The 24983-nt window shown below is 53.4% G+C and overlaps 1 protein-coding gene across 9 annotated transcripts in view; it reads right to left on the reverse strand.

The window, feature by feature from the left end:
• Nucleotides 1–15: 15 nt before the first annotated feature.
• Nucleotides 16–24983, reverse strand: part of ARHGEF2 (Rho/Rac guanine nucleotide exchange factor 2) — a 29398-nt gene continuing 4430 nt past the window's right edge. Inside the window, exons 1-22 of one of the 9 annotated variants that reach the window (XM_016221473.2) lie at nucleotides 23246–23515; nucleotides 15554–15698; nucleotides 13313–13380; nucleotides 12918–12981; nucleotides 12162–12291; nucleotides 11833–11942; nucleotides 11546–11692; nucleotides 10803–11053; nucleotides 10263–10388; nucleotides 9795–9912; nucleotides 9386–9634; nucleotides 7746–7822; nucleotides 7147–7316; nucleotides 5777–5844; nucleotides 4367–4564; nucleotides 3885–4001; nucleotides 3690–3757; nucleotides 3525–3560; nucleotides 3266–3316; nucleotides 2379–2822; nucleotides 1898–2015; nucleotides 16–1138 (exon numbers count right to left, since the gene is read on the reverse strand). In XM_016221473.2, coding sequence (XP_016076959.1) covers nucleotides 1065–1138; nucleotides 1898–2015; nucleotides 2379–2822; nucleotides 3266–3316; nucleotides 3525–3560; nucleotides 3690–3757; nucleotides 3885–4001; nucleotides 4367–4564; nucleotides 5777–5844; nucleotides 7147–7316; nucleotides 7746–7822; nucleotides 9386–9634; nucleotides 9795–9912; nucleotides 10263–10388; nucleotides 10803–11053; nucleotides 11546–11692; nucleotides 11833–11942; nucleotides 12162–12291; nucleotides 12918–12981; nucleotides 13313–13380; nucleotides 15554–15698; nucleotides 23246–23308 — 2892 coding nt within the window. In that variant the 5' untranslated portion in view covers nucleotides 23309–23515 and the 3' untranslated portion in view covers nucleotides 16–1064. Of the gene's footprint in view, nucleotides 1139–1897; nucleotides 2082–2378; nucleotides 2823–3265; nucleotides 3317–3524; nucleotides 3561–3689; nucleotides 3761–3884; nucleotides 4002–4366; nucleotides 4565–5776; nucleotides 5845–7146; nucleotides 7317–7745; nucleotides 7823–9385; nucleotides 9635–9794; nucleotides 9913–10262; nucleotides 10389–10802; nucleotides 11054–11545; nucleotides 11693–11832; nucleotides 11943–12161; nucleotides 12292–12917; nucleotides 12982–13312; nucleotides 13381–15553; nucleotides 15956–22934; nucleotides 23070–23245; nucleotides 23516–24983 lie in introns of those variants that run through there. The other 8 variants (XM_016221472.2, XM_016221471.2, XM_016221474.2 and 5 more) reach the window with 8 other exon arrangements.

The raw sequence follows: 24983 nt of genomic DNA on the forward strand, positions 1-24983 counted from the left end.
ATTTGGACACAGGACTTCATGGGGTTCCAGGTCTTTAATTTTCTTTTCTTTTTTTTTACAACCAAATTGGCAGAAAAATGGCTGGGGCTTGTGAGCACTGAGGGTCTATTGAAAATCCCCCCCAATTCAGGCTGAGGTTTCAGGTCATGGTTGGTGAGGTGGGGGATAAGGTCAGGGTTCATAGAGATTTCCCAGCTCATCCTAGAACTTTGTTTCCAAATGGCTGGGGAAGAGATCAGACTAGGTCCCCCGTTACTACAGATGAGGAGTAAAGTCATTGTTTCCCCCATCCCTCAAGTTCTTCAGAAATGGGGAGATAGAAGGCTGCAATTTCTAATTGCCTACAATCTTCTCTTAAAAATATAAAACACGTGCAGTTGGCTTTGGTACAAAAAAAATAAAACAGCAACAAAAAGACATTCTGGTCCCTGTGGGTTTTTCCCTCACCCCCAACAGACCATATGGCCACCTCAACCTCTATTCCATCAACTCTAGGAAGCCAGGTTGTCTCCCTGGGGTTCCACTGAGGACAGAGAGAAGCGAGAACAGCAGTAAGAGGCTGAGGGGAGAGGGATATGGCCCTGCCCACAGCCGTTATTGAAGGGGCAGTTGGGTCCTACAGCTGCAGCCTCTCCTCAAAGACGGTATTCCTGGGAGGGTGTTGGGGCTAGAACCCAGCAGCTGCATGGTTAAGTCTGAACAAACCCCAGTAGTGTTAAAGGACAAGGCCCCTTTATCCCTATGGCTTGGTTCCCATGTCCCTGGTCCTCTAAAACTCCCCTCTCCCTCCATAACTAATAATAAATAAATAAATTTTCCTAAAGTAGAGGGAAGAAGGCATGAAAAATTGGCATCTGTGGTGTAGCTTCTGGATGCCACCAGGGGGCACTGTGGTATAATTCCCCCCAGCTTCCTAAATGGCCCCAGGTATCCAAGGATCCCAAGAGCTGGCAAGGACAATCAGCAGTTCAAGTGTTCCCTGGTCATTGGCAGGTTGGAGTCCCCAAGGTTTGCCTCCCTCAGTAATGTTCTTCAGGGGGCACAGGAAGGAGGGAGGGGCCCCCTTAGCTTTCTGAAGCTACAGGCTCCCCATCACGGCTCTCGGTCTCCTCTGGTATATCCTGCATTCGGGTGAAATCTGAAGGGGACAGGACAAAGTTGGTGAGTGAGCAGAGGCTCCATGAGCACCCCTACACTAACGTCTCCCCATCTGAGGGCTGTGAGGGATGACCAATGTCCGTGAATCCTTGGGTGAGGGAAAAACTTCCGACAACAAAATAAATAATGTGCCCACACTTAGGTACTTTGTATAGTGGTAAGTATATGAAGATACAATTTGATTAATAAGACAGAAAATATTTTAAGATACTAAGTTATAGTAGCTTTTGGTTATTTTGTATTTCCTGAACCAACTATAGGAACCTGGAGGTCTTTGACTTTTTTTTACTTTAAAAAGTCTATTTCTAGCTCTGGCCGGGTAGCTCAGTTGGTTAGAGTGTTGTCCTGATAACGCCAAGGTTGCTGGCTCAATCCCCGGTCAGGGCACATACAAGAATTAACCAATGAATACATAAGTAAGTGGATGTTTCTCTCTCCCTTCCTCCTCTCTCTCTCTCTAAAAAATATATATATTTCTACTTGCAAAGGTTGGGAATCACTGGCTTACTGGAGGAGTGGCCCCTATATTCTTTGCTTTCTAGTTTCGCCACTCATTCACCATCCGACAAAACAGGAAATCCTTGTGTCCCTCCCAAGAGTTACTGTGGACCTCAGTGGTTAGGGACCTTCCTTAATGTTCCTGTGCTCCAGGACACAGACTACATTTGGAAAGCACAGCCCAAGGATCTGAACCCAGGTTGTACCCCACTTCTATTCCATGTCTCTGCCAGGATCTCACCTCGTGGACTATGGGGCGGAGACAGACGGCTGCTACCTTCCTCCTCGCTGCCAGTGTCAGGGTCACTGCTATCTTGTAGCTGCTCCTCAGGGCTGCCCAGTTCCTGCCTCTCTCGATCCTCAAAGGGTCGATGGACAGAGCGAACAGTCACAGGCAAATCCAGGCGGTCATGGCCTCGGTTGGGCTATGGACCGCGGGTAGGAAAAGCAGCAGGTCAGGGAATGAGCAGTGTGAAGACTGCAGGCCCTGCTCAGCTGGGGGCACTGGGCCCTCGTAGGCCCCAAGACTCAATTCTCTCAGTACATCCACCACTGACTGATTTCTTTCTGCACCCACCTGAAGTGTTCAGTTCCCTAACAGCCTAATATCCTTAAAGCCTGTTGCCCAATTTCATTTGGGCTCAAATCCCCAACTCCTTTCAGGTTCTCCCATGGACCCTAATGCCCACCTCTGGTTGGCTCCCTACTCCAAGCTTCCTTACCTGTGGGGGGATGAAGCTCAAGTACAGGGCATCGCCTGCAGGGAGGCTCCGCCGCCGAGGATCCAGAGGCCTGCGGACCCAGGGAGCCTCCGGGGGGATGGGGTCGGCCTGGCCCAGGGCGGCCAGCTGCCTGCGCGCCTCTTCAGCCTCCCGCTCCAGCAGCGCGCGGGCCTGCTCGCTCTCCCGCAGCCGGGCTTCCAGGCTCCCGGCCTCTGTCGCCCGCTCTTCACCGAGGCGCCGGCAGCGCCGCAGCTCTTCCTGCAGCAGCGCGTGTTGCCGCTGCAGTAACGCCAGTTCCGTGGCCTGCTTTTCAGAAGCCGCAGGGGTAGCCCCAGCTCTGCCAGCCTCCCCATCCCTAGAGTTGGCTCGGGTCAGCTTCTCCCGCCGCTCAGGGCCCTCGGGGAATCGGGCTTCCATCAGAGTATCCTGCTGGGCCACAGCCGCCTGGGGTGGAATAGGAACAGATGGGTATATCAGAACCCCCGCTTCTTCTACCCCTTACTCTCACCCCCAGGAGCCAGGTCAGGATTCCTGGAGGGCTACAACTGGGAAAAGGCTTAGAAAGGCCTAGTAGGCCCTGGCTAGTGTGGCTCAGTTGATTGAGTATCGTCCTGTGCGCTGACGGGTTGCCAGCTCGATTCCCAGCCAGGGCACTTACCCAGGTTTTGAATTCAATCCCCAGTCGGGGTGCGTGTGGGAGGCAACCAATTAATGTTTCTCTCTCATCAATGTTTCTCTCTCTCTCTCCCCCCCTCCCTTCCTCTCTCTAAAATCAATAAAAATTTTTTTTTTTTTTAAAAAAGGCCTATTAGAATGACTTTGTTCACCTAAATGGGCAGCTCTGCTCTGGGCCCTCCCCTTCCCCATTCCTGCCCTTGCCCACTGACCTGTAGGCCATGCAGTAGTCCATAAAGATTGACCAATCGCTGCAACGCTTCCTGAGGACAGAGGAGAGGGTGGGAACAAGGCTCAAGCTTCAGGATGGGAGAACTGCCCAGAAGTTGAATAGGTATGGGTATGGGGACAGTAAGACTCCAGATAACTTTGAGGTGTACACTGCCCCACACCCCTCCAAACTGGGCTCCAATTTCTCAGACTAGGAATACCCTCCCTTTAGTCTCCTATACCATCAAATTCCCATCTCACCTCCTGGGGAGATCTCAGCTGATTTCCATTTCGGTCCTGCAGAAATGGGCAAAGATAGGGAGTCACCAAGCACACAAGTCCCTGGTGCCTGTCCCATGTCAAGAATCTATAGGCCAGCTGTCCCCTTCCCATCCTCTAGCCAAGTCCTGACATCTGAGGACTCACCTTGTGGCTGGAGTCTGAGTCGGCTCTGCAGAGCTCAATGGAGCCATTGAAGATTCTAGCCTCACCATCTGCTGAGGAGGAAAGGATGGGCTGAGCTCACTTCCCCAGGACCCTGACAGCACTTGGTCCACGGTACCACCCCATTCTCTTTAAGCCCTCCCACCCACCACCCTGGTCCCCTACCCTGGCACTCACTGGCAGTGATTCCAGGACTTGTGTTACCACTTTCTGCTTCCATGGGCAGGGCTGGTTCCCGGGGCATCAAGAGCAGCTCCACTCCAGGCCCCACCAGCAGGTCTCTCAGGCCCTCCACTGAAGGGGAAGAAGAGGAGGTGAGGAATGGGAGGCGATGCTACTTACCCAATACACGTGGCCTACGCAGGCACCTAGGGGAATGCCCCGCACGTGCGGGCCCTCACACCACGCGTACAAGGCAAAGTTCATTACAGATGCCCAAGGGCAGCACCAGTGTACGCAGGGCGACAGATGTCCAACAGTAGTAAGCACATCTCTTCCCCTGCCTTTCCCGGCACCTGGCACATAGCAGACACTCAAGGGAGTCGATGGGCTGTGGGGCCAACGTCCCGTTTGTCTGCATGCGTCCAGGTCTAGCCACGTGTCCACATTCTGTGCCAGTGAGTGGACAAGCCCAGCCTTTCCCCTAGGCGCTCCCTCACCCTCACGGATGGCATCCTGCAGCAGCCGCTCGCCCCGAGGGGACTCAAGGGACTCAGAACGGAAGAGGCCCCTGGGCAGGGTGGGCATGGGCATCCCAGTGCCATCTTCTTCCACCTGGAAATGCGTCATCTCTGCAAAAAGCCCGACCTTCTCCTGCAGCAGCTCCACCAGTGCCCGGTCTTTCTGCTGCAGCTCCACTGTGGATAAAGAAGAGGTGAACACGCTGGAGGGCCTAGAGGGCACCCAGAAGAGCCAGTAGTGGAGGGGCAGCCCTCCCAGGGGCCGCCCTAGGGATTAGGGGTCAGGGATGGGCAGAGTAGCAGGACTTAATTTTGATTTTTGGCATTTACGAAAAAGAAAAAAACCCACAAACCACCTTTTTTGGGGAGGGGCAGGGGAATACACTCACTTTTGTTTTAAAAACAAAAGTAATAGCCCTGGCCAGGTAGCTCAGTCGGTTAGAACATAGTCCTAATTGCCAAGGTTTTGGGTTTGTTCCCTGGTCAGGGCACATATAAGAATTAACCAGTGAATGCACAAATAAGTGGAACAACAAACCAATGTTTCGCTCTCTCTTCCTCTCTTCCTCTCTCTCCAGCCCCTCCTCTCTCTCCCTTTCCCCTTTCCTCTCTCTCTAAAATCAATAAATTTAAGAAAAAATTTTTTTAAAGTAAAACTGGTTTGTGGGAGGACTGCAGGTTGTCCACTAAGTTTTCACTCTCACCATCCTGCTTTAGGTAGAGAATGTGTTCAAGTTTCATCTGGGCGCTTGCTGCCCAGTTAGACTGCATCTCCCAGCCTGATGTGCAGCTAGATATTGCCACGTGACTAAGTTCTGGCCCACGGGCGTGTCTTCCAGATATGCCCTCAAAAGAAATGATATATTCCCTGGCCAGTGTGGCTCAGTCACTTGAGTATCATCCCGTGCACCAAAAAGTTGCTGGTTCCATTCCCAGTCAGAGCACATACCCAGGCTCTGGGTTCGATCCCTGGTCAGGGTGCAAGCAGGAGGCAACCGATTAAAATTTCTCTCTTCCCTCTCCCTTCCTCTCTCTAACATCAATAAAAGTGTATTTTTTAAAAAAGAAATGGATGTAAAGTCTCCTTGTTCCTTTACTCCTCCCTGCTAGCTGGGATGCAGATCATACCCTAACTAAAATAAAGCCCTATAGTAAAAAAGTTAGTGTCTCAACAATACATGACATATATTTATCCCCATTATTTTTACCCCAATGGTAGCATACACTTTACATTGTTTTAAACCTTGCTCTTTTCACTTAACAATACACTTTAGTTATGGATCTATATCAGCTCTCAGACAGCCATCTTTTTAAAAATAGTTGCATAGTATTCCACTGTGTGACTGACCGTATCATAAATTATTTAATGAATTCTGTGGGTGGACTTACTCTTGATTCGCCGTAGATAAGCCTCATCCTCTGTCTCAATCAGGGGGAAGTCCTCCCTAGATGGGCATCTGGAAGGGTAACAGTTCGGTGAAGGTAGGGGAGGAAGCTGGGCTACAGACCAGGACTCACTCCCCCTCCTCCTCAAACACATTCTATGCTTCCCACGTTAAGACCAACCCATCAGCTGCATGCCCTGGCTTTCTTCGCTCTTGACCCTTCCCTTTTCTTAGCACTGATCATCTGCATTTAGTGGTATGTATATACCTCCCCTAAGATCACCTGGAGAGGCGGCACAGTGCAGAGGGACAACTATACGCTTTGGCATCAAGTAAATTGGGCTCAAGTCCTGGCTCCACTATTTACCAGGTGATCAATTTTCTATTTCCACATCGTGAAAAATGGGGATACTATTTTCCTTATAGGTTTTCATTAGGATTAAATGCAATAATGTAACAGTGCTTTAACAATGGCAAAGGCTAAATAAATTACAATGAGTAATATTAATTATAATTTTCCACAATTGTAAATATTAATACTATTAATAAAGAGGCCACTGTGGATTTACTGTCAATTTTGCATTGTTTTGCTAAAATAGGCAATCTCGTAGTTTTGTATTCATTTCTAAAAAGTTAGTTCAAAAGTCTAAATTGCAGAAGTTAAAAAAATAGGTTTACAGGGGGGCGGGGGCTGGGGGGGACAAAGGGGAGGGAAAATGGGAGACATCTGTAATAGTGTCAACAATAAAAAAGTAGGTTTACATATTATAAAGTGGAGAAGAATCCATTCTCTGAAAGCTAAAGAAAAATTAGAAACATACTCATTGAGTATAATCTTCAAGAATCCATTTTCATCACTTTACATGCACTTTGACATTTTTTTGTCACAACAGACATAAAGTCGACCAACTGCCTCAAATCTAATGTGTGTCCAACAGAGGCTAAATATTTGCTGCTTTAGCACACGAACAATTTCCTTCTCGCCTCTATTGTATGGGGTTCATGAGACTCGCTTTTCTTATCTCCACTATCAATGCTTTTATTATCTTCTTTCTCATTCCCCTTTAGAAAATAAAGGTAAAATGTAATCCAATCCAAATAATGGCCCACTACCAATAGACCAAGATGTTAAAGCAGCTGAAATTGGACTGTCAGGCTGGCAGGTACTCTGCCATGTTGCATTTGACAGGTGATCAGGGTTGTCATCATATTTGAAAACATAAGATGACCTTTCCTGCCTTGGGCCATCTTGTCTCCCCCCAGCCTCTGCCTCCGCCTCCGAACCCTGGGTTCTGATCCTAGGGAGTGCTGTGGCCTAGGTGCAAGCACGAGGCACTGAAGCTGCAGGAACCCTGAGGCCACACACACACTCACTTGCGCACACTCTGCTGAATGACTCGGATCCAGGTGCTCCGATCATCCCGGGATGCCGTGTGGACCTCATACATCTCAGGGGGCGCCGCACTGATCAGAAACATCCCTTTCTCCTGGTTGGCAATGTCCCGAACAATGAGATTCTGCAGTGATACCACCGAGGGCTTGTCCTGTCAGTCAGGGAAAGGAAGGGTTAAGCCTGGGAATCCTGACCCTTGGATATTTGGATGCTCTTCAGCCCTCACGGAATAGCCAAAGGATAGAAGAGTCCCCCTACAGTACAAGTCAAGAGCCCTGGCTTTGGTGCCAGCCAGAGAGGACCTAGTAGCACATGTGACTCTTGGCAATTTAATTAACTTTAAAAGCTTTACTTGCCTCATCTACAAAAAGGGGATATTAATGGGCCTTCCTCACAATTGTAAAAGTGCGTGCACACAGTAACATGTTAGTTATTCCTATTTCTTCTTATTTTATTGCGGTAATGGTTATATTATAGCCATAGGACTCCAGAGGATTCCAGGGTTCTTTTGGACTCAGGCAGGAAAGCAAAAAGGGCCTCAAACATTAGTCTGTGCTGAGAAAGGTGGAGGAAGTCTCACCAGGGTAGGAAAGATGTACTTCTGGTCCTTCTCTTGGAGAAACACTAGCACATCTGTCATCAGCAGCATCAGCATATCTGGCAGGGGGACAAAGGCAGGAGAGCAGTCAGCATGAGAGGATCTTAGCAGCGGTTTCCTCTTTCCCAAGGGCCAGGCTGACCCCATCTCATTAGAGCTCTTGATCTCCCTCTTCCTGGACTCTCTTCCCTGTGGTTGCTCCCTCCACCTGTGCAGACCTAGCACCTCCCCATTCTTACAGCTCAGAAATGCGAGGGGGGGAAATGCATGTGCTATCAAGTAAAACAGCATATTGGGCTAGAAGAGACCATAAGGGATTCCCCAAGGCCTTTGAAGAAACCCTTCTTCACCCATCTGCAAACCCTCTGAGGTTGCATAAGCAACTTTGCATATTAATATAACATGTATTTTTCTGGGTGAAAGGATCCAGAAGTTTTGTGAGAATGAAAAGGATTCCCAAAGCAGGAGGGGGCCACCTTTTTTCAACCTTTCAGCTCTGTGTCTAACACCTAATAACATAAGACCTTTTGGGATATTGGACCTAAATTCCCCGTGCCCAGCATATTCCCACTTCTCGTTTTGTGCTGGGTAGGAGGGGGAAAGTTGGGTTCCTTATCCATCTCTCTCAGTTGAACAATGCCATCTCCTTCCACCCCAGCAGCCCCTCCCTTCACTCTCCTTGTCTGCCCCGCCTTCCAGGCCCCCAGATCCTATGAAGTCCTGTACTTTAAGACTGCAGAGGAAACAAAGGTCAAGTCCATAAAACTCAGATGTCACGGTCAAGAAAACATACACTCACCCTTTTCCCTTGGAGATCTTACTGAACTGTGGGCACACACAAGGGGAGGGCTTTTGCTAAATGCTTCACAAATAAAGATCTCATCTTTCTAGTTCTCCCCCACCCCCTTCCATGGCCTATATTCTTAGCTGCTGTGTGGGAGGGATGGGAAGGAGAGAAAGGAATGAAGGAAAGTGGCTGGTGAAGACTGCAATCCCCAAGTGCATGGGGATTCTGACATGGACAGAGGTTCAGCCAGGCTCTGGCCTCAGGCAGCACAACTTACTTGTCTCTCTTGTTCCTTGCCCCAAGCCAAGGCCTGCTACTCTCTTCCCCTGATTTAGGTAGGAAAGACTAGATTTGGTGGGTACAGTTTGGGAAGAGAGCCTGGGAGTGTGCCCCCACCCCCAAAACGGCCCCTCAGCTCTTTTCTGTCGTATCCAGTCTGCCCATCCTTTGCTGGTCTCAGTCCCCACCTGTGGGCCTTCCCAGCTGTGTTCCCAAAGATCCTGTCCTGGTAGCTGGGACTCCACTGGGTAGAGGTGAGCAGACCCAACTGCCCCAAGCTTATCCTATGGTCCTGGAGTTTCTCTGTCTTCCTCATCAAAATTGGAAGCTCTCTGGCATGCAAGGACCAAAGAAATGAATAAACACTGATAAGGAAGTCCCTGAGTGGTCCATAAAGTTAGATCCAGGATGCAGACTTTTGCTGCAACAGAGACCATGCTTATTCCTCCCACTTACTCCTGGGTGTAAGGCTGCATAGAGATCTAAGGGCTGGATGCTTCTCCGTGTCAATCTCTGACTTCAAACTCTTGCTTGGTCTGCCAAGGTGACCACTGACCTTTGAAACGGCCGGTCGCTGTCTTCCAGAGCAGGCAACCATCATGGATAAGCTTGCGCCGCAGAAGCTCCTCTCGGCCAAAGGGGCCTTTGCCAGGCACTGGTGTCTGGGCCCGAGGGTCCATGCGGTTGTAGATCTCCTGCAGGCGGGCCCCCTTCTCCAGCTCATGCACGTCCTGGTCCACATTGGACAGCAACTCCTTCACCATCCCCAGAGCTGTTGTCAGGTCCTGGCGCTCCTCCTCAATCCCTGGCACCGGGGTCAGCATGAGGGATGGCTCAGCCAGCTTCACCCCAGCCTCAATTCCCATCGAGTCTTGATCCCACTTTTAGAGCCTGACCCTATCCCAAGCTTTTTGTTACCCCAGATAAGCCTCACCCTCCTCCTCTCCCTGGGCCCTCCCTCTCACCGTGGGAATGCTGCAGGATCCGGTCAATGAGCACTGGGTACTTGGTGATGCGCTGGGTCACCAGCAGGATGCACTCCTGTACCCCATGCCGCTTCAGCACAGCCAAGCGGGTCACTTTCTACAAGGGCAGAGGCAGGGCTCAGGGCGAGAGTGGGACCAGAGGGGAGGGCAACACAGAGAACACTGGACTTGGAGCCTATGCTCCGGTGTTGGCCCTAACTTGGCCATTGACCTCAGGCTGGCTTAGGTGGGTGCATCTGAAAAATGAGGATTTACTGTGAAGACAATCAAACCAAACAGGGAAAGCTCTTGCTTTCCATGAGGGGCTCCAGTGGAAGATGGTCCATGAGGGCTGGGGAACACCTGATCTCCACATGGCTGGAGTACACACATGCACTCATGAATGGGGGAGGCTGGGTTTGGGCTACTAGAGGGGGCTGAGTGTGGGTCCTGGAGAGGTTCACTCACCCGGATGAACTGCTGGAAGCGTTTGTCTCGGGCATATAGCTCCTTGTAGAGCTTTAAGGCCTTGTTGTGGCGGCTACAGAACTCCGCATAGGTCTTCCGCATCTGCTCACCACTGGGACCTGAAAACTATAAGTCGGGGGAGCAAGGCTGGGTCAACATATCCCCCAAAGCCACACCTTACCCCTTGTCTACCCTCTGGCATCCAGCCAAACAGGCTGGCTTCCTGCATATCCAGCTCTGCCTGGCTCCAGCCCCTAGAGTTTGGAGGCAAGAAATACCCACCCTAGCCCTGGCCAGTGTGGCTCAGTTGGTTCAGCATCATCCTGCACACCGAAAGGTTGATGTTTGGATTCCTGGTCAGGGCACATACCCAGGCTGTGGGTTTGATCCCCAGCTGGGGTGTGTACAGGAGGCAGCAGATCAATGTTTCTCTCTCCCATCAATGTATCTCCCTCCCTCTCCCTTCCTCTCTCTCTAATATCAATAAAAACATATTTTTTTAAAAAAGAAATGCCCACTCGTCACACTGCCTTTTCTCACCTGGCTAATGAGCAGGTCACCCAAGCGAGGGATGATGAAGTTCCGGGTGCTGCCAGGGCACAGGGCCTGACGTCGGCGTTCCAACAGCTGGCTGAGGAAGCGCGTATGGATGTCGCTGAGCTCGTCCACACAGGGGAACAGGCCCTGGACCACTCCCGGCTCCAGCTGCAGCTCTTCCAGCATGCCCGTGCGGAAGAGGCGGGTCATGATCTTCAACGTCCGCACATGGTGCAGCTCTGTCTGGATCAGCTCTGTGTGGACAAAGGGACATTTGGCCTCTACCCTGGCTTGGCCACAATTGGTAGGACGTAGGCTGGGGACCTCAGAGCTTTATTTGAGGTTTTCAAGGTCCCTGCCAGGTTAACATTCTGAATTATTATGACCTTAGAGCATTTTCTAATCATTTTTTATCTTTATGATTGTCATCTCAAGCTGTAAGCTGTTTTAGGACAAGAACCATGTGTCCCCTACATGTCTAGGTTTCCCTAGCATGGTGTTGGGCATGAAACAGGCACAGAGTAAAAACTAAGAATTGACTAGAATGAAGGGATAAAAACAGCCTTAGAGACCACAGTCTCAAAAGACAGGGGCCCAGTGGCAATTTGTGGGATGCCAGGCAGGGTCTTGGAGACCAGTGGGGTAAGACAGAAGAGTCTTAGAGGTGGGGGCTGGCACAGAAAAGACACCAATAGACAGGACCTAGTTAGTGAAGGAAGAGAAGTCTTGGGGTGGCCTTGGCTCACCATAGATGACATCCTGTTGCTTCATCACCTCCTTTTTATGCTGCTGCAGGAAGCTGCTATCCACAGCAAGGCTCCAGGAATCAGCCGCAAAGTCCTTCTCATCCATCTCAAAGTCACTCATCAGCTCATTGTAGATCACCTCTGCACCTGGACATCAGTGAGGGAAACAACTCAGGGCCAATTCCCTAGGTCCTGGGTCCTTCTCTAGACCCCTTCTGGCTCTACTATTCCCAGGCCTGCCCACCAGCCCATCATCTCCAGGTATCCCCCAGGCTGCGCACGGTCACCTTCGTCGATAAGGGACTCCACCGATAGGGTTCGGTTCCGCACGTTGAGGGAGTCTGTGGACTGGGAGAGGATCCGGCGCAGCCCCAGTGGAGACTCATCATTGAAGTGTCTGAGGGAAGTGGAGGTCGGCTGCATCACCCTACTCTGGCAAGAGAGCCCGTCCCAGGTGCGGAACCAAGGCCTGGATCCGAGAGGCAGCCACCCCAAGTTCTCCTTACCTGTCTGTCTATAGTTCTGAACCCAGGGACAGCATGGACCTCTCAGCCCCCGGTCTCCACTGCCACATTCTCTGTCTACCTGGCTCTCCCTTCCCCCGGCAGAGGCTCACCCAGCAATGTTGGTGGTGGAAACACTCTTGGACAAAGACAAGGAGGAGCGGCCACGGCGGGAGCCAAGCAGGGACTGCCGGAAGCTGTCGGAAGGGTAGATGGCGGAACTGGGCCGCTCCCGAATGGTGTCTGTGGAGGGGGACCGAGCAGGCAAACGTCAACCCTGGTGCCTTCCCAGGAGTCAGGCCTCCTAGGCTCCTCGACTAAAAGTGAGGCCTCCTCTCCCACCCTCCCCCTTAGCTCACTCTAGTCAAAGAAAGATGATAATAGTAATGCTACCTTACATTTGTGCAACACTTTTAATATACTAAAAGCTTTTGTCTTATCTTTTCACCTCAACATGCCTATGAGCAAACTAAAGATCAGAAAGGTGACAACACTTGTCTAGGGTGACTCAGCCAGTGGCTGAGCAGGGACTCAGATTTGACTAAGCACCGTGCTCTTCCGGTTCCACCAAAGCTGTCTGAACTGACACTCGACAGCTGCCGCCAACACCCAAGTGCAGTGTAAATAACAATAATAATACAGGGTGTGGCCAGGCTCAGATGACCAGCCATCCCAAGTCCTCATACCCCTTGGAGTCCTCTGTCCTGCCTCTAAGCCCGAGAGACTGGACATCTCACCACCTGTTTCCAATTAAGGGGAGAAAGGAACTGTGCCAGGGAACAACTTCGGGGGGGGGGGGGCAGCAGAGCCCATGGGCTGAAAGGCCTGGGGCCCAGGGGCCCAGGGGGCTGCACTCCCTCACTACTCACTCTTACTGCGGAGTGAAACCGACTGCAAGGCAGTGTTGTTCTTCAGCAGCGCAGCTTTCTGTTGCTGTGAGACAGAGAGCAAGAGAGATACCAAGAAGAGCTGTCACCCAAGAGTGACCCCATAGGCACAGGGCAAGAGCTGGGCAGCTGGCCCCCTCAGGAGAAAGCTGGCGTGATGGCTAAAAACATCAGGGTGGCTGAGCCCAGTGCTGGTGACATAGGTCTATAGCAACAGGCTGGCCCCCTCGGGGCCTGAGTAGGGTTGCAGGTCTGGGCTGGCCCACGGTCAGGAGAGGGATTAAGGAACACAGGGTAGGGAGTGAATGAAGAAGGTATGAGGGTACCGCACACTCACTACCCTCTCCCCCAGCCCTCTGCCCTCCCTGCCATCTCACCTTCTGCTTGACCTTGGTACAGTTGGCGAGGGTGTCTTTACAGCGGTTGTGGATAGTCACATTGCAGGCTGGGAGGGTGGGGTAAAGAGGGTGAAGGGAGGGCCGGATGGTACAGGACAGGGTACACCCATCTCCCCCTGGCCACACAGTCTCAGAGACTGTCCCCCCTTCCCAGACTTCTCAACCATCACCACACCCCAGCCCCTCTCCTCCCACCTCCCCCTTCCTTGAAGCAGGAAAGAAATTTAGGGGGTATAGGTGTTGACTGCAATTAAGCAATCAGGGCAGTGGGCAATCCTGACTCAAAGGTGACCTGAGGGGTGGACTGGAGGGAAGAATGGGTTACTGGCTGCCAGAGATGAGCTCAAGAAGCACAAAGGTGGTTGAGAATGACAGATGGAAGAGAAGACGCCCACAGAACAGAAGATGGCACAGGAGCAGCTGAGATGGGGACTAGGGGCTGAGGGGGGAATTAACATTCCCAGAGCACCTAGTAAACGGTCCACATTTACTTGGTCCTAACAACCCTTTGAGGTAGATTCAGTTATCCTCGGTTCACAGATAGGGAACCTGCCCTAGAGAGGTTAGGTTATCTGCCAGAGGTCACACAGCTAGAGGTAGAGCTGGGATTTCAACTCAGGAGCGCCTGAACCCAAAGGCTGTGCTCTTTCCATTGAACCACGCGTCTGCCCATGAACTCTAGCAGGGCCTAAGCAGTGTGAAGGCTGATGGGCCCAGGGGTAGAGTGGGCACAGGGCTAGCCCTGCCCCTCCCCTCCACTGCTTGCCTTCAGCCCTGCTCAGCTATGCTCGCTCTGCCTCCAGTCAACCTGCCTTGTCTCTTCCAGGCCTCGGAGTCCTGTTCCCCAACTAAGGCAAACCAACAGCACTTACACTCCATCTGCTTCTCCCCCATCACCCGCCCCACACACCTTGCCATTGGGTAGAAGGAGAGGGAAGGAAGAGCAGCCAAGCCTAGGCACTGGAACCACTGGCTGTCCCTTTCCCCTGACTTGTCCTCGGCCCTTGTTCCTCTCCAGCTTCCCCTCCCCCATCCAATAACACCGGAAATTCTGCCAACTCCTTCAGACAATACCCAGCACCATGCTCACTTCCACAAATACAAGGCAAGTAGGGTGGGGCAGAGGGGCAGACAGAAGTGAGGGCAGGAGCTGCCCCCACCCTCCTGGAGCTCCCTTCTCCTACCCCTAGCACCCCTTGTCTCTGGAGTGAACCTCCGCTTTCCACCTGCTCTCAAAATAGCACTTGCTGGCTGCCCGCCTCACCAGTTCCCCTGGCAACAAGCTCTGGATTAGGAATTTTGTCAGGTCTCTAGAGGGATCTAGATTGGGGTTCCCTCCTCATTCTCATAACTCTAAGATAAGCAGCGAGGAAGTAGGGAGCCCTCACTGGTTCTTCCTGGGGGTTCCTTCTGCAGGTCCTTAGAGATTTAGAGGTTAGGGCTGTCCTCCCACTATTCAGCAGCAGGTCACAATGCCTCAGGCCTGCTCTAATCACAAGCAACTGCTGGCCATAAATTGTGGGTGGGGGTATGGGACAGAGCAGGAGCCCTCTGGATAGGCACATAGACATTTGGAGAAAGAACTGTACTTCTTAAATACTGGGCAACCCGCAGATGCAGGTCAAGGTCAGGAGTTCTACACCTCACCCCCCAAAACACACACATCCTTGCTGTGATCCCTCTTTCCATTGTGTAGCCAGTCAGACTAGAACGTGAGACCGAGGGTCCTAAACACATCTTCTGCTTCAAGCTGCAGAGATGGAGAAATTTCAAGCCCCACCCACAGTCAATAGAAAGGGAGCAGCAAAGGGCCCCTGAAGGCCTGAATGTCCAGTTCTGCACAGAAGATAGGCAGAGTCAGCTGCGAGTTCATGAGCTTGCCACCCAGCTCCCCTATCCTCCCTGCACCTGCCCTCACATGCATTCCTGCTCCTCCAATCAGTTCCCCAGCTGTTCAGGAGCCAGGGACACCCAGAGGACGACAGCTGCACTGGGAGCCATCCTAGTCTCCCCTCCCCCACATTCCCAGCTAGTCCTGCTTATGCCATATTCCGACTGCCACCACCCCTCGGCGGGAGGGAAGGGAGCAAGGGATCAAGCATCTGGCCTTGGCATTTGGACCCAGCTGGGGCTCTGAGTGGAGGGTGACTCCTATGGACCCCGTGCAGAAAGGGCAGATGGAAAGATTAGAGTCAGAGTGACATTCAGGGTCCAACTTACTTGGGCAGATAAGGGCCTCCTTGGCTGTGATGCTCTTGTTACAGGCATAGCACATGGTCATGCCCGACACGGAGATGGTGGTGAAGAGGTGCCCGTTGGTATAGCGGGCATCCTTGGCTTCCTTCATCTTCTCCTTTTCCCGGGCCTGTGGAAGGGGTGAGACAGTAAGTGAGGCTGGAAAATGCCAGAGTGCCTGGAGAGTCCCGAGAGACAGGCCAGGGAGGAATGTCCGCCTAGGGATGCCGGAAAGACCCCACTGCCTAACGCAGAGCCTGCCGTAGCTCTCCAGGAATGACCAGGCCAGCCCTGAGGACCCAGCTGGCCCCTGACCTACCTGGCCTCTGCGGCTGGGCTGCCTCCGGTTGCCACTCATCTCCCCGGCTCTAGACCTCGGCGTCCTCACTCCACCTCCCAGCCCTAGCTCTGCTCACCCCCAAGCTGCTGTGCTCTCCTCTCTGTGCCAGAGGAATATGCGCAGAGAGGAGGGGAGAGCAGGCGAAGCAGAGGGTGCCAGCTCACCAGCGCTTTCAGATCTATGGGAGTGAGCTCCTCTTATAACCATGACAACCAGTGCTGGAGTCGCTGTCTCTGTGGCAGTCACAGTGGGGGGTAGGGGAAGATCCCCTTATTAGATTGGCTGAAGGGGGCAGAATGCCTCCATTGGCACCCCCAACCCAGAGTCAGGATCCCAAACTTCTGACTCTTCTACACACACTCAGCCAAGGGACAAAGGGACTGTCCACTAACCCTGAAGGAGGAGGAGCCTGGTTTTGGTCTTGGGTCGCTCTTCTTGCTCTTTAAGGAAGGAAACTCAGCTGGCTAGGTGTCATTCCTGGCAGGAAGTCTCTCCTGCAACCTAACTTTTATCCCTCTCAAACAACCCTCCAAAGCCTAGGATAGCTCCCTCTATTCCTCCTCACACAATTAGTCTCTCCCACCCTAGGAAGTCCCTTCTGACATCTACCTTCCATCCTCCAGCCCTAACATCAATTCTTCCAGCTCTGCTCTCCCTTGAAATGGGGCATATTGTGTGTCCTTCCTCAAAACCTCAGACGCTGGCTGTTCCCGTCTCTGCTCTCTTCTCCTGCTCCCCTCTGACCTCTGAACCTCTTTACCTCTTTTCTGTCCCTCCTCAAGCCCCTGGGCTTCCCTGAAAGCCGGAGAAGGTGAGAAGGTGGGATACCATCCTTCCCACCCATTCCAGGACCTTCTGCAGTGGTCACCTCAGATCCTGGATTTTCCCTCCACTCTTAGCGGAAGGAAAGCAGGAGCGGGAGCCGACAAGACCACCCTCTAAGGTTTCCCAGACTCTCAGAACCAAGGAGTGCCTCAAATTGCTGAAGCTGAGGGTATGAACCCCAAGTTGGAGGACAATGGCGGGGGCCCTGAGACAGAGAATTAGAACTCAGGGGAGAGCCCTGGACCTTAGGGCCGAGCCCTGACCCTCAGCTCCGGCCACACTAATAGTTAAGAGGTGGGGGAGGAGCAGAGACACACAGGTCTGGTGCTCAGGGTAGAAAAGGGAAGTGTGGAGGGGCTGAGTCAACACTACAGGGGCCAGAGGGCACTGGGTCACAATGCCCTAACATGTCTCCAGACGACTTCCTGGTGGCCCAGGATCCTTTTCTCTCCTGCTTCGGCTCACAGGTCCCAGGTTTGATGGTGATAAGCAGGGACCAGAGGCCTTAAGGTCACTCCCTACCCAGATCACCCATTTTTCTCCTCTCCTCTCCCCCTCCTCCTTTGTGCTCTTCCTGTCTCCTGGTCTTCTTTTCATCCCATGCCCTCCCTCCTCTACCCTTCCACCTTCCACCTCTGCCTTCCCTTTCTCACCCCTTTCTCACCATGGCCTCTCCGTCCCACCTCCTCCACCTCGGCCTGGTTAAGGAAGCTGACCAGCCTCTAACTCTAGCCGCCAATGTTCCAGTGCCCACCTACTGGACCACTAGAAAATTCCCCCTTTGGTCTAACCTCCATCTGTCTTGCTCTTTGGAAGATCAAATCCTGCTCTGAATAATAACCTTATAGGACCTCAAAGACCAAGTCCAAGTATTTCTTTCTCACTGCCATACACACTCTGTTCTCTCCTCCTCTCCCGCCCTCCCAGCCTTCTCTATGACACAAAGTCAGAGCATTTATTATGTTTGACTTGAAAGCAAGCAAATAATATTGAATGTCAATTATAATTGAAAATTTTTTTAAAATACAAAAGCAAGCAAACAAAACCATGAATATTAATATAATAATCATATTAAAAAGAGCAACATGTCTAAATCAAGGTCAACTCCAGAATGGGCCGTGCTACAGATCTGCCCTAATGACGCTACCACTCTCCCCCCCAACCAGACCTCTGCACGCACCTGGGAAGGAGGTGGAAGGAGAGAGAGGACTGGGGCTGCCAGAGAATGGGGTCTCTAGTGGCCCACCTTCTCTGGCATCAATGGCCCATAGACCACCCAGGTACTCTGTTCCCAGGCTTCTCAACCTCCTAATACTCACCCTCTCTCCAAGTGACCCCCTCTCTAGGTGGGCCAGCAGTGGGCAGCAGCCGCAGCAACAGCACATCCCAACACGGGCACTGCCAAGCAGCAAGCAGCCCTGGCACTGCCTAGTGCTATTGTCCTGGAGGCAGACCATGCCCGCCCCAGGGTTTAGGCTGGTGAACAGGAGAACACAGGGCCTGCTCACCAGGGGTGCCTGCTCCAGAAAAGCAGTGAATGGGTTTGTTTGGTTCTTTGTCCTACTCTTTTCCAGGTATTCTTAAGATAATCACATTGGTCTCCCATTTACCCACCCACCAGCAGGACAAACCTTCACCTCCACACCCCAATCTCTCCACCAAGAAAAGGGCCCATTCCTCCACAATCTACAGCACCCACCACCAACACGCAGAGGCCCTTCCTGCTTGATTCAATACTCTGCTGCCCAGTGTCTAGAGTCATTCTTTCTCATAAAGCCTCACGGGAAGTCTCTCTTTCTGCACAGCCTTCATCTACACCATTGCTAAACCAAGGGTAAAGCAAAGAAAGCACCCAGCACAATGGTTTGTATACAACAGGCACTCAATAGATGTTTGGAAAGAAGGAAAGAAAGGGAGCAAGCAAAAATAGGTGGATGGATGGATGGATGGACACCAAAACAAAGGGTCCCAGAAGCACCCTCACCCCTGCTCTAGGGGCCCTCATTTCTTAGGTTCAGAGCATTCAGTCCCCTCTCTTCATTTCTCCTTTTCTCTCTCCTCCTGGAGGGCTCCCAGCTCTTCTCTCCTCTTACTTCCTTTGAGCTTAGACCTGGAGGCCAGAAAGCCAACCCAAACCTTCCTTCAATGTCATCCCAGACCTTGGTCACTTTTTGGGGGGGAAAAGATGGGGTGAATAGCAGGGGGCATTGTGGCTGGCGGGCCAAAAACTCAAAGGCAGAGGCTGTCTCCCCACTTCTCTGGCTTTGTCTCCTGGGCTGAAAGAAGAGGAAAACAGTAACATACATGAAGGACAAGGCAATGTCAAAGCCTGGACCTTGGCTTCCTGTGCTCCCAGCGGGCAGCAGGGGCTGGCAGAGCTTACCCAGGAGTCAGAGCCTCTCCAAGGCAAAGCCTAAGCTCTCATGTCCCTGCTCCTCTGTCAGGTATATCCAAACCAAGAGCTCTAGGGGAGTCACATGGTACTCGGAATCACCTCTGCTCCAGCTGCAACTGGCAGCAGCCCCCTCCTCAAGATGGTGAGACCTCTCTCCAGGCCCTCTGTATGGTGACCAGAAGACCCTGGAGGGTGCCACTAGGATTCTAGTCATCTGGGGCTCAGTCCCTGGCCAGCAGGGGTGCAGAGTCATAGGCTGCAAAGGGCACTGAGTCATGGGGATGAGCTATAGGGCTGGGAAATGAGACAGAGGGTTCCTGGCCATGAGACTGAGAAGGGGGTTTGGGGAAGGTCTCTGTTGGGCTCTGTCCCTTTATGAGCTTCCAGGGACAAGATAAAGGAGGCTGAAGAAAAGGCAGCCAATCAAAACACCAAAGCCGGACACATAACACAAAAAGATATCACTGAGTACACAAAGGCACTTAATAAATGCTTGCTTGATGAAGAGGCTCAAACATCGGACAATGGGGGTGGGCACACTGGTGAGCAGAAGAGGGGTGCTAAGGGTCATCGGGAATAAAATCAGGCTGAGACCCAGGCATCCTGGACCCCAGCCTGCTCCCCAACCCGCCACACCTGTCGGGTCAGAGAGAGAAACCAGCAGAGGGAGTGGGGAGTGATGCAGACAGACGGGCATTTGTGCAAGCGAACAATAGCTGTGCCAGGACTCCCTGCCCTCCTGGCACAGGGCAGGCTGGTGGAGCTGGGAAGGGGGCAGCTGCTGCCTGCAGGCCCCCTCCCCCAAGGAGATATAAACAAACCCAGAAAGGTCCAGCCAGCTCCTCTCTGTCATTTCTCTTATCGGCTCTATGAACCCTGACCAATCTGCTCTCTCAGGCTCTTGGAGGGTACTTCAAACCAGAGACTGAAGCTAAGAATGGAATAGCTTCCTCATGTCCAGAGTACGAGCCTCCTACTTTGGTGACCACCATTTAAAGCAGTAACGCAGAGCATCTGGGGACAGTCAGACAGACATGTATACATATACCCCAACACAGGTCATGTGCATGGACAGAACTCATACATTCAGATCTGTCCCTTCCCTGATTCCAAAGTCAGGGATCCAGGGAAGTGAGAGGGACTGAGATCAGAGCCTCTTAAATCCTCAGGTCAGCCCCAGCAGGTTCTTCTCTAGGCTCATCCAATTCCTCTGCAGTCACTCAGTGACTTCCCTAAGCTTTTGGCTCCCTTCCCCCATCCTCGCTTCTCCCCTCCCCCTCAGCTCTTTCCCTAACCTCCATGACTCCTAGGATCTTTACCTATGCCCCCAAAAGCTTCTGCCTCCTGGGGACCCAACTCCCCAACTTTTCCCCCCAGCTGCCACCCTTCTCAGCTGCCTCCTGGGCTCACCCACCCTTACTCTGCGGCTCCATTCCATGTCCTGCACACAAAGCCAGCCACCCCTCCATTATTCAGGACAAAGAAGCAGCCTTTCTCCCTTCTCCCCACCCCACCTGCCCTTCACACTCCAATGCTGGGGTCCTAGAGATTCCAAGGAGACCCCCCAGCCTCTACAGCCACCCCTGGACCCTGCTTGCTCCTAGGCAGGAAAAGACCCTTTGTTCTGTGAGAGGCGTGAAGGTATAAAGCTCAGGGTTTGGGGGAGCAGAAAGGGAAGAAGGGGGCGCTAAGGAGAGAAAGGGGACCTCTGGGTGTGGGGCCCGTGAAGGTAGGAAGTAGAGCAGAGAGAATTGAGGGGGTGGAGGACTGAAGACAGCCTGAAAGAACAAAAATGGACTGAAAAGGGGAAAAAAAAGCATGGGGAGGGAAAGCCACACAGAAAGACTCTATGAGGATGAAGAGCGAAAAGGGCAGGTTTGACTTAAATTTCTCCCTCTAAAAGGAGGTCCTGGGAAGTAAGGAAAGGAATGGGGGGTGGGGGTCAGGGCTTAGCTCTGAGCCATCCCCCCAATAGGTAGCAGGAGAGACCATCTTCCTCCAATAATCTCATTTCCACAGGCCCCTCTCTACTTCCCACCACAGTATAAAAAGAAAAGAGACAGCTGGTGTGCTTGGGGGAGGGGGGAAGAGGGGATCCAGGGTTTGTTGGCTAAGAACCAACTCCCCCCTTCTGTAACCACAGCTTTCCGGAGGTGGCCCTCCTCTTCCGACCAGCCCAAACTGACAACCTCCAGTGGCCTCTTTGCCGTCAAAAATCTACCCACTCAGCCCCCACCTTCCAGCCAGATTCCCAACACCTACCCCCACCATGGCCACCCCAGGACTGAAAGAGCCAAGAGTCTAGATTCCCAGTTCCCCACTACCAAAAAACAAACAAAAACAAACAAACCCAGGTATCTGACCCCCTAGCTCCTCCCAATAATGCAAAAAGGACCCCAAGTATCTACCCTCCCAGAACTCCTCTCTATACCCCCTCTCCAGGTCTGCCCCCCACTGCCTCTCCCATTGCTTTCCTTTTTAGGGTGGAACCAAATTTCCGTGGTTTCAAAAACCTCTCCACCCCCCTTGGCTCTACTCCAGGGTCTCAGCTCAAACTGTTGAAAAATAAACAGACTTTTAGAGCTGGAGCCTGGCCTGGCACAGGGCTGAGAAGAGCCTTCCTGCCACCCGACTGTTTCACCACACTTCAGCCACCTCTCCCAGCCCTCAGTTTGTCTTAGGCCCTACTCAAATCCCCAGTTGTTTTCCTGTTAGCAGAATCTTATCCCAACCCGTTAAGGAAAAGCTCCAGGATGGAATCTTTCCCAAGTTAACCCCAAGACAGGTAGGTAGGCTAGGAACTAGGAGTGGGTGGGTGGATTTCGGCCATCCTTGAGGGCTCCGAAAGGGTACTGCTCCCTGGCCTGAAGATGGTGGTAGTCATCAGCATAGGGTGGGAGCCTGGGCCAGGGCACTGGGGTTTTGGGGTGAGAGAGAAGCCAGTGATTAAGCCAGTTATGGGCTGCGTCCTGGCCTCCCTGAGAATGGCTCCAGTGTGGGTATACCCTGAGTGACTGGGAGGTGCCGTCTGCATGCACCACCTTCCTCCAAGCCCTCACTTATTCATCTACAAATCAGCTTCACCACTTCCTGGGGTCTGGCTGTGGAGAGGTCTCGGCCTTTGGGGAGCGGGCCTGAGTACAAAGACAGGGAGATAAAGGATACTTGGAAAGGAGTAGCCAAGACGTCATGATGCGAGTGGGGAGAGGATAATTATACACCCAGACTCTTAAAATGGTAGGTGAACATCCCCAGACGAAGAAATAAGGGAGCTGGGAGACGGGGAGGAGTGACAGAGGAGGCACAGTGCCCAGTGGGTCAGAGTAAGGGTTTCAGGTTGTGAGAATGAGTTTGGAAACTGGCCAGGCGGACAGGGATGGGGGACCCTGTGTTGCAGGAACAGGGGTGCTCAGGGACGCTAAGGATGGAGGAAAGGATCCCAGCTACACAAAGACCTCTGCTCCCTCCACCTGAGGGTGACTGCTAGGGGACAACTAAGCCGGCCCTGACCCCATCACCCTCCCACCAGAGAGGAGAACTGAATCACAGCTGGAAAGTCCATTTGCGAGGAGGAGCTGACTTTTGTCTGGGAGGCGTTGGAGGTGATGGTGGGAGGAAGCCGGGAAACTACCCCCTCCCGCCCCCTCCTCCGGATGGCGGGGACAAAGGGGGAACAACCGAGCCAGCGACTGTGGGGTGTGGGGACGCAGCTGAGGGCAAGGCGGTGGGAGCCAGGCGAAGGGGGTGCCACAGAGCCGTCGCCACCCCCACCCTGATACACTCCCCTCCCTCCCGCTGTCCCTTACCCGAGCAACTTTCTTTCGTAGGGCCCCAAACACCCGGTTCCGCTGGATCGGAGGCCACCAACGCCAGGTCCGCTCTCCCCCAGACCCCAGCGAGGAGGTGGGGGTGGAGGTGGAGGTGGGGCTGGAGCGTGGGCCCCTCTACCGTCCCCCTCCCCCTCCCCAAGTACTCACGGTCCCCACCCACCCCGCCCGCCTCCCGCCCAGCGGATGCTCCCCGGGTTTTGGTGCGGGGACACTGGGGGGAGGGGTGCGCCTGCGGGCGGGAGTCGAAGGGCACCCTGGGGACGCGGGAGGGGGGTTGGAAAGCCCACCTTGCTCGCCAGCTCTTTGCTCCGCTCTATCCGCGCCCGCGTGAGGGATTCGATCCGAGACATAATCCCCCAATGGGGGGAAGCCGCAGGGACGCTGTGGGACCCCGGCGTCCAGCTATTGTGGGGACGGTGGGGGACGGGCTGCCCCGCACGCGTAGCTCGGGGGACAGGAAGTCGGACTCCCCTCGCTGCACCCGCGCCAGTTCCTCAAACCCGAGTCTCCACCCCGCCCGGCGCAGGAAGGGGAGGCGGGGCGGAGCAGGGCGGGTGCCAGCCGACCGGCTGCTGGGTCTGGGCAGCGCGGCTCCGAGGAGTGAGCGGGTCGTGGACCAGTTGAGGGCCCCTCCAGCGCCTGGAACCTCCCTGAGCCCCGGGGACCTGCCTCTGAGCTCTCGACCTTCTAAAAGCCACCCCTGCCCAGACCCGCAGCCCTCACCCCACCCCAGGTCCCCCTCCCGCCGCCCCCCCAGTCGGCAGGGCGTAAAGACCCGCAGGCCGGAGGGCTCCAGCCACCCCCGGTTCTCGAGGGAACCCGCAGCCAGTTCCTTCCTGGCCCTCGGGCCCGTCGAAGCTGGCGGCAGATGACAGACTCCTTTTAGACGGGGCAGGGGTGGGCACAGGGCGGGAAGCCAAAGGGGAGCTAAGGGCTGGGTCTTTAGAAGGCCTGAAGGACAGGAGTCACTTCCAGACGACACCGGGAGGGGGAGAGAATTCTCCCGCCAGCCCCACCCCTCGGGGACCTTCCGACCGCACTCTGTCCAGTCACCTCTCCTATCTCAGCCTCTGCCAAATACCTGCGGGGTGGGGAGGAATTTGCCACCGTTAACGAAAGCTTAGGAGCTGAGGAAGTCCTTTCTTGTGTCTAACTCTAGTTCTCTCTGTAAGTTAAGCCAGAACTGAAAGACCAGAAACCAGCCTGCACCAGTCAGGGCGGCTGGGGTAGGCCAGTCAGTCTCTCCACAGGAAGGCTGCTCTTTCTGGACCCTGTGCCTCAGCCCCGAGGCCACCTCCAGCTTTGGCCAGCTTCCTGCTACTGGGAAAATCCTTCCTCCACTGGCTAGCTATACCCACTCACACTGCAGCTCATTTCTGCCTCCTAGGGTCTCCCATTTCTCTGGAGAAACCAGAAGCATGGAATGCCCTGAGACGGAGCATGTTTGCTGAGTCCTGCCCCATTCTGGTCCCAAAAGGTGTAGAGGAAGGAGGGGGGAACCCCAACCCAGATCTAGTGGCTCCCTCGCCCAGCTGGTGGGGCAGCAGGGCCAGGCTGCAGGTTTCAAGCCCAACTCAACACTCTTGTAGGTGCCAATTTTAGCTTCTGCCACTATTTTGGGCCCCACTGCTTCACCACTGGCTGAGCTGGTTGGGCTCCTCACCCACAGCACCACCCCCATGCTGCTCCTCTGGCTTCCCCTCCTGCGTAGCAACCCCTTCACCTCCTCCTTCACCCATTTCCCTGTCAGGATCCTTATATAGCAAAGACCAGAAAAAAGGAGAGGAAAGAACCATGCTTGTTCTAGGCTGAATGGAAAGCAGAATGCAGAAAGGGCTCTTCCAGGGCCATGAGAAATGCTGATTCCTCCAGGAGTGCACCCACAGGAGAGGCCTCCTGGAAGGCCCTGAGAACTCCCCCAAACTGTGGGTCTAGAGGCGGCTCCCAGGCTCAGAATCCCAGATTTACCTATTTGCACCCCCCCACCCCAGTGAGCAGCCAAGGCTGAAGAATGTACTAAATTTA

This window comes from Miniopterus natalensis, chromosome 19, assembly GCF_054644295.1.
Source record: "Miniopterus natalensis isolate mMinNat1 chromosome 19, mMinNat1.hap1, whole genome shotgun sequence".
NCBI classification, from domain to species: Eukaryota; Metazoa; Chordata; class Mammalia; order Chiroptera; family Miniopteridae; genus Miniopterus; species Miniopterus natalensis.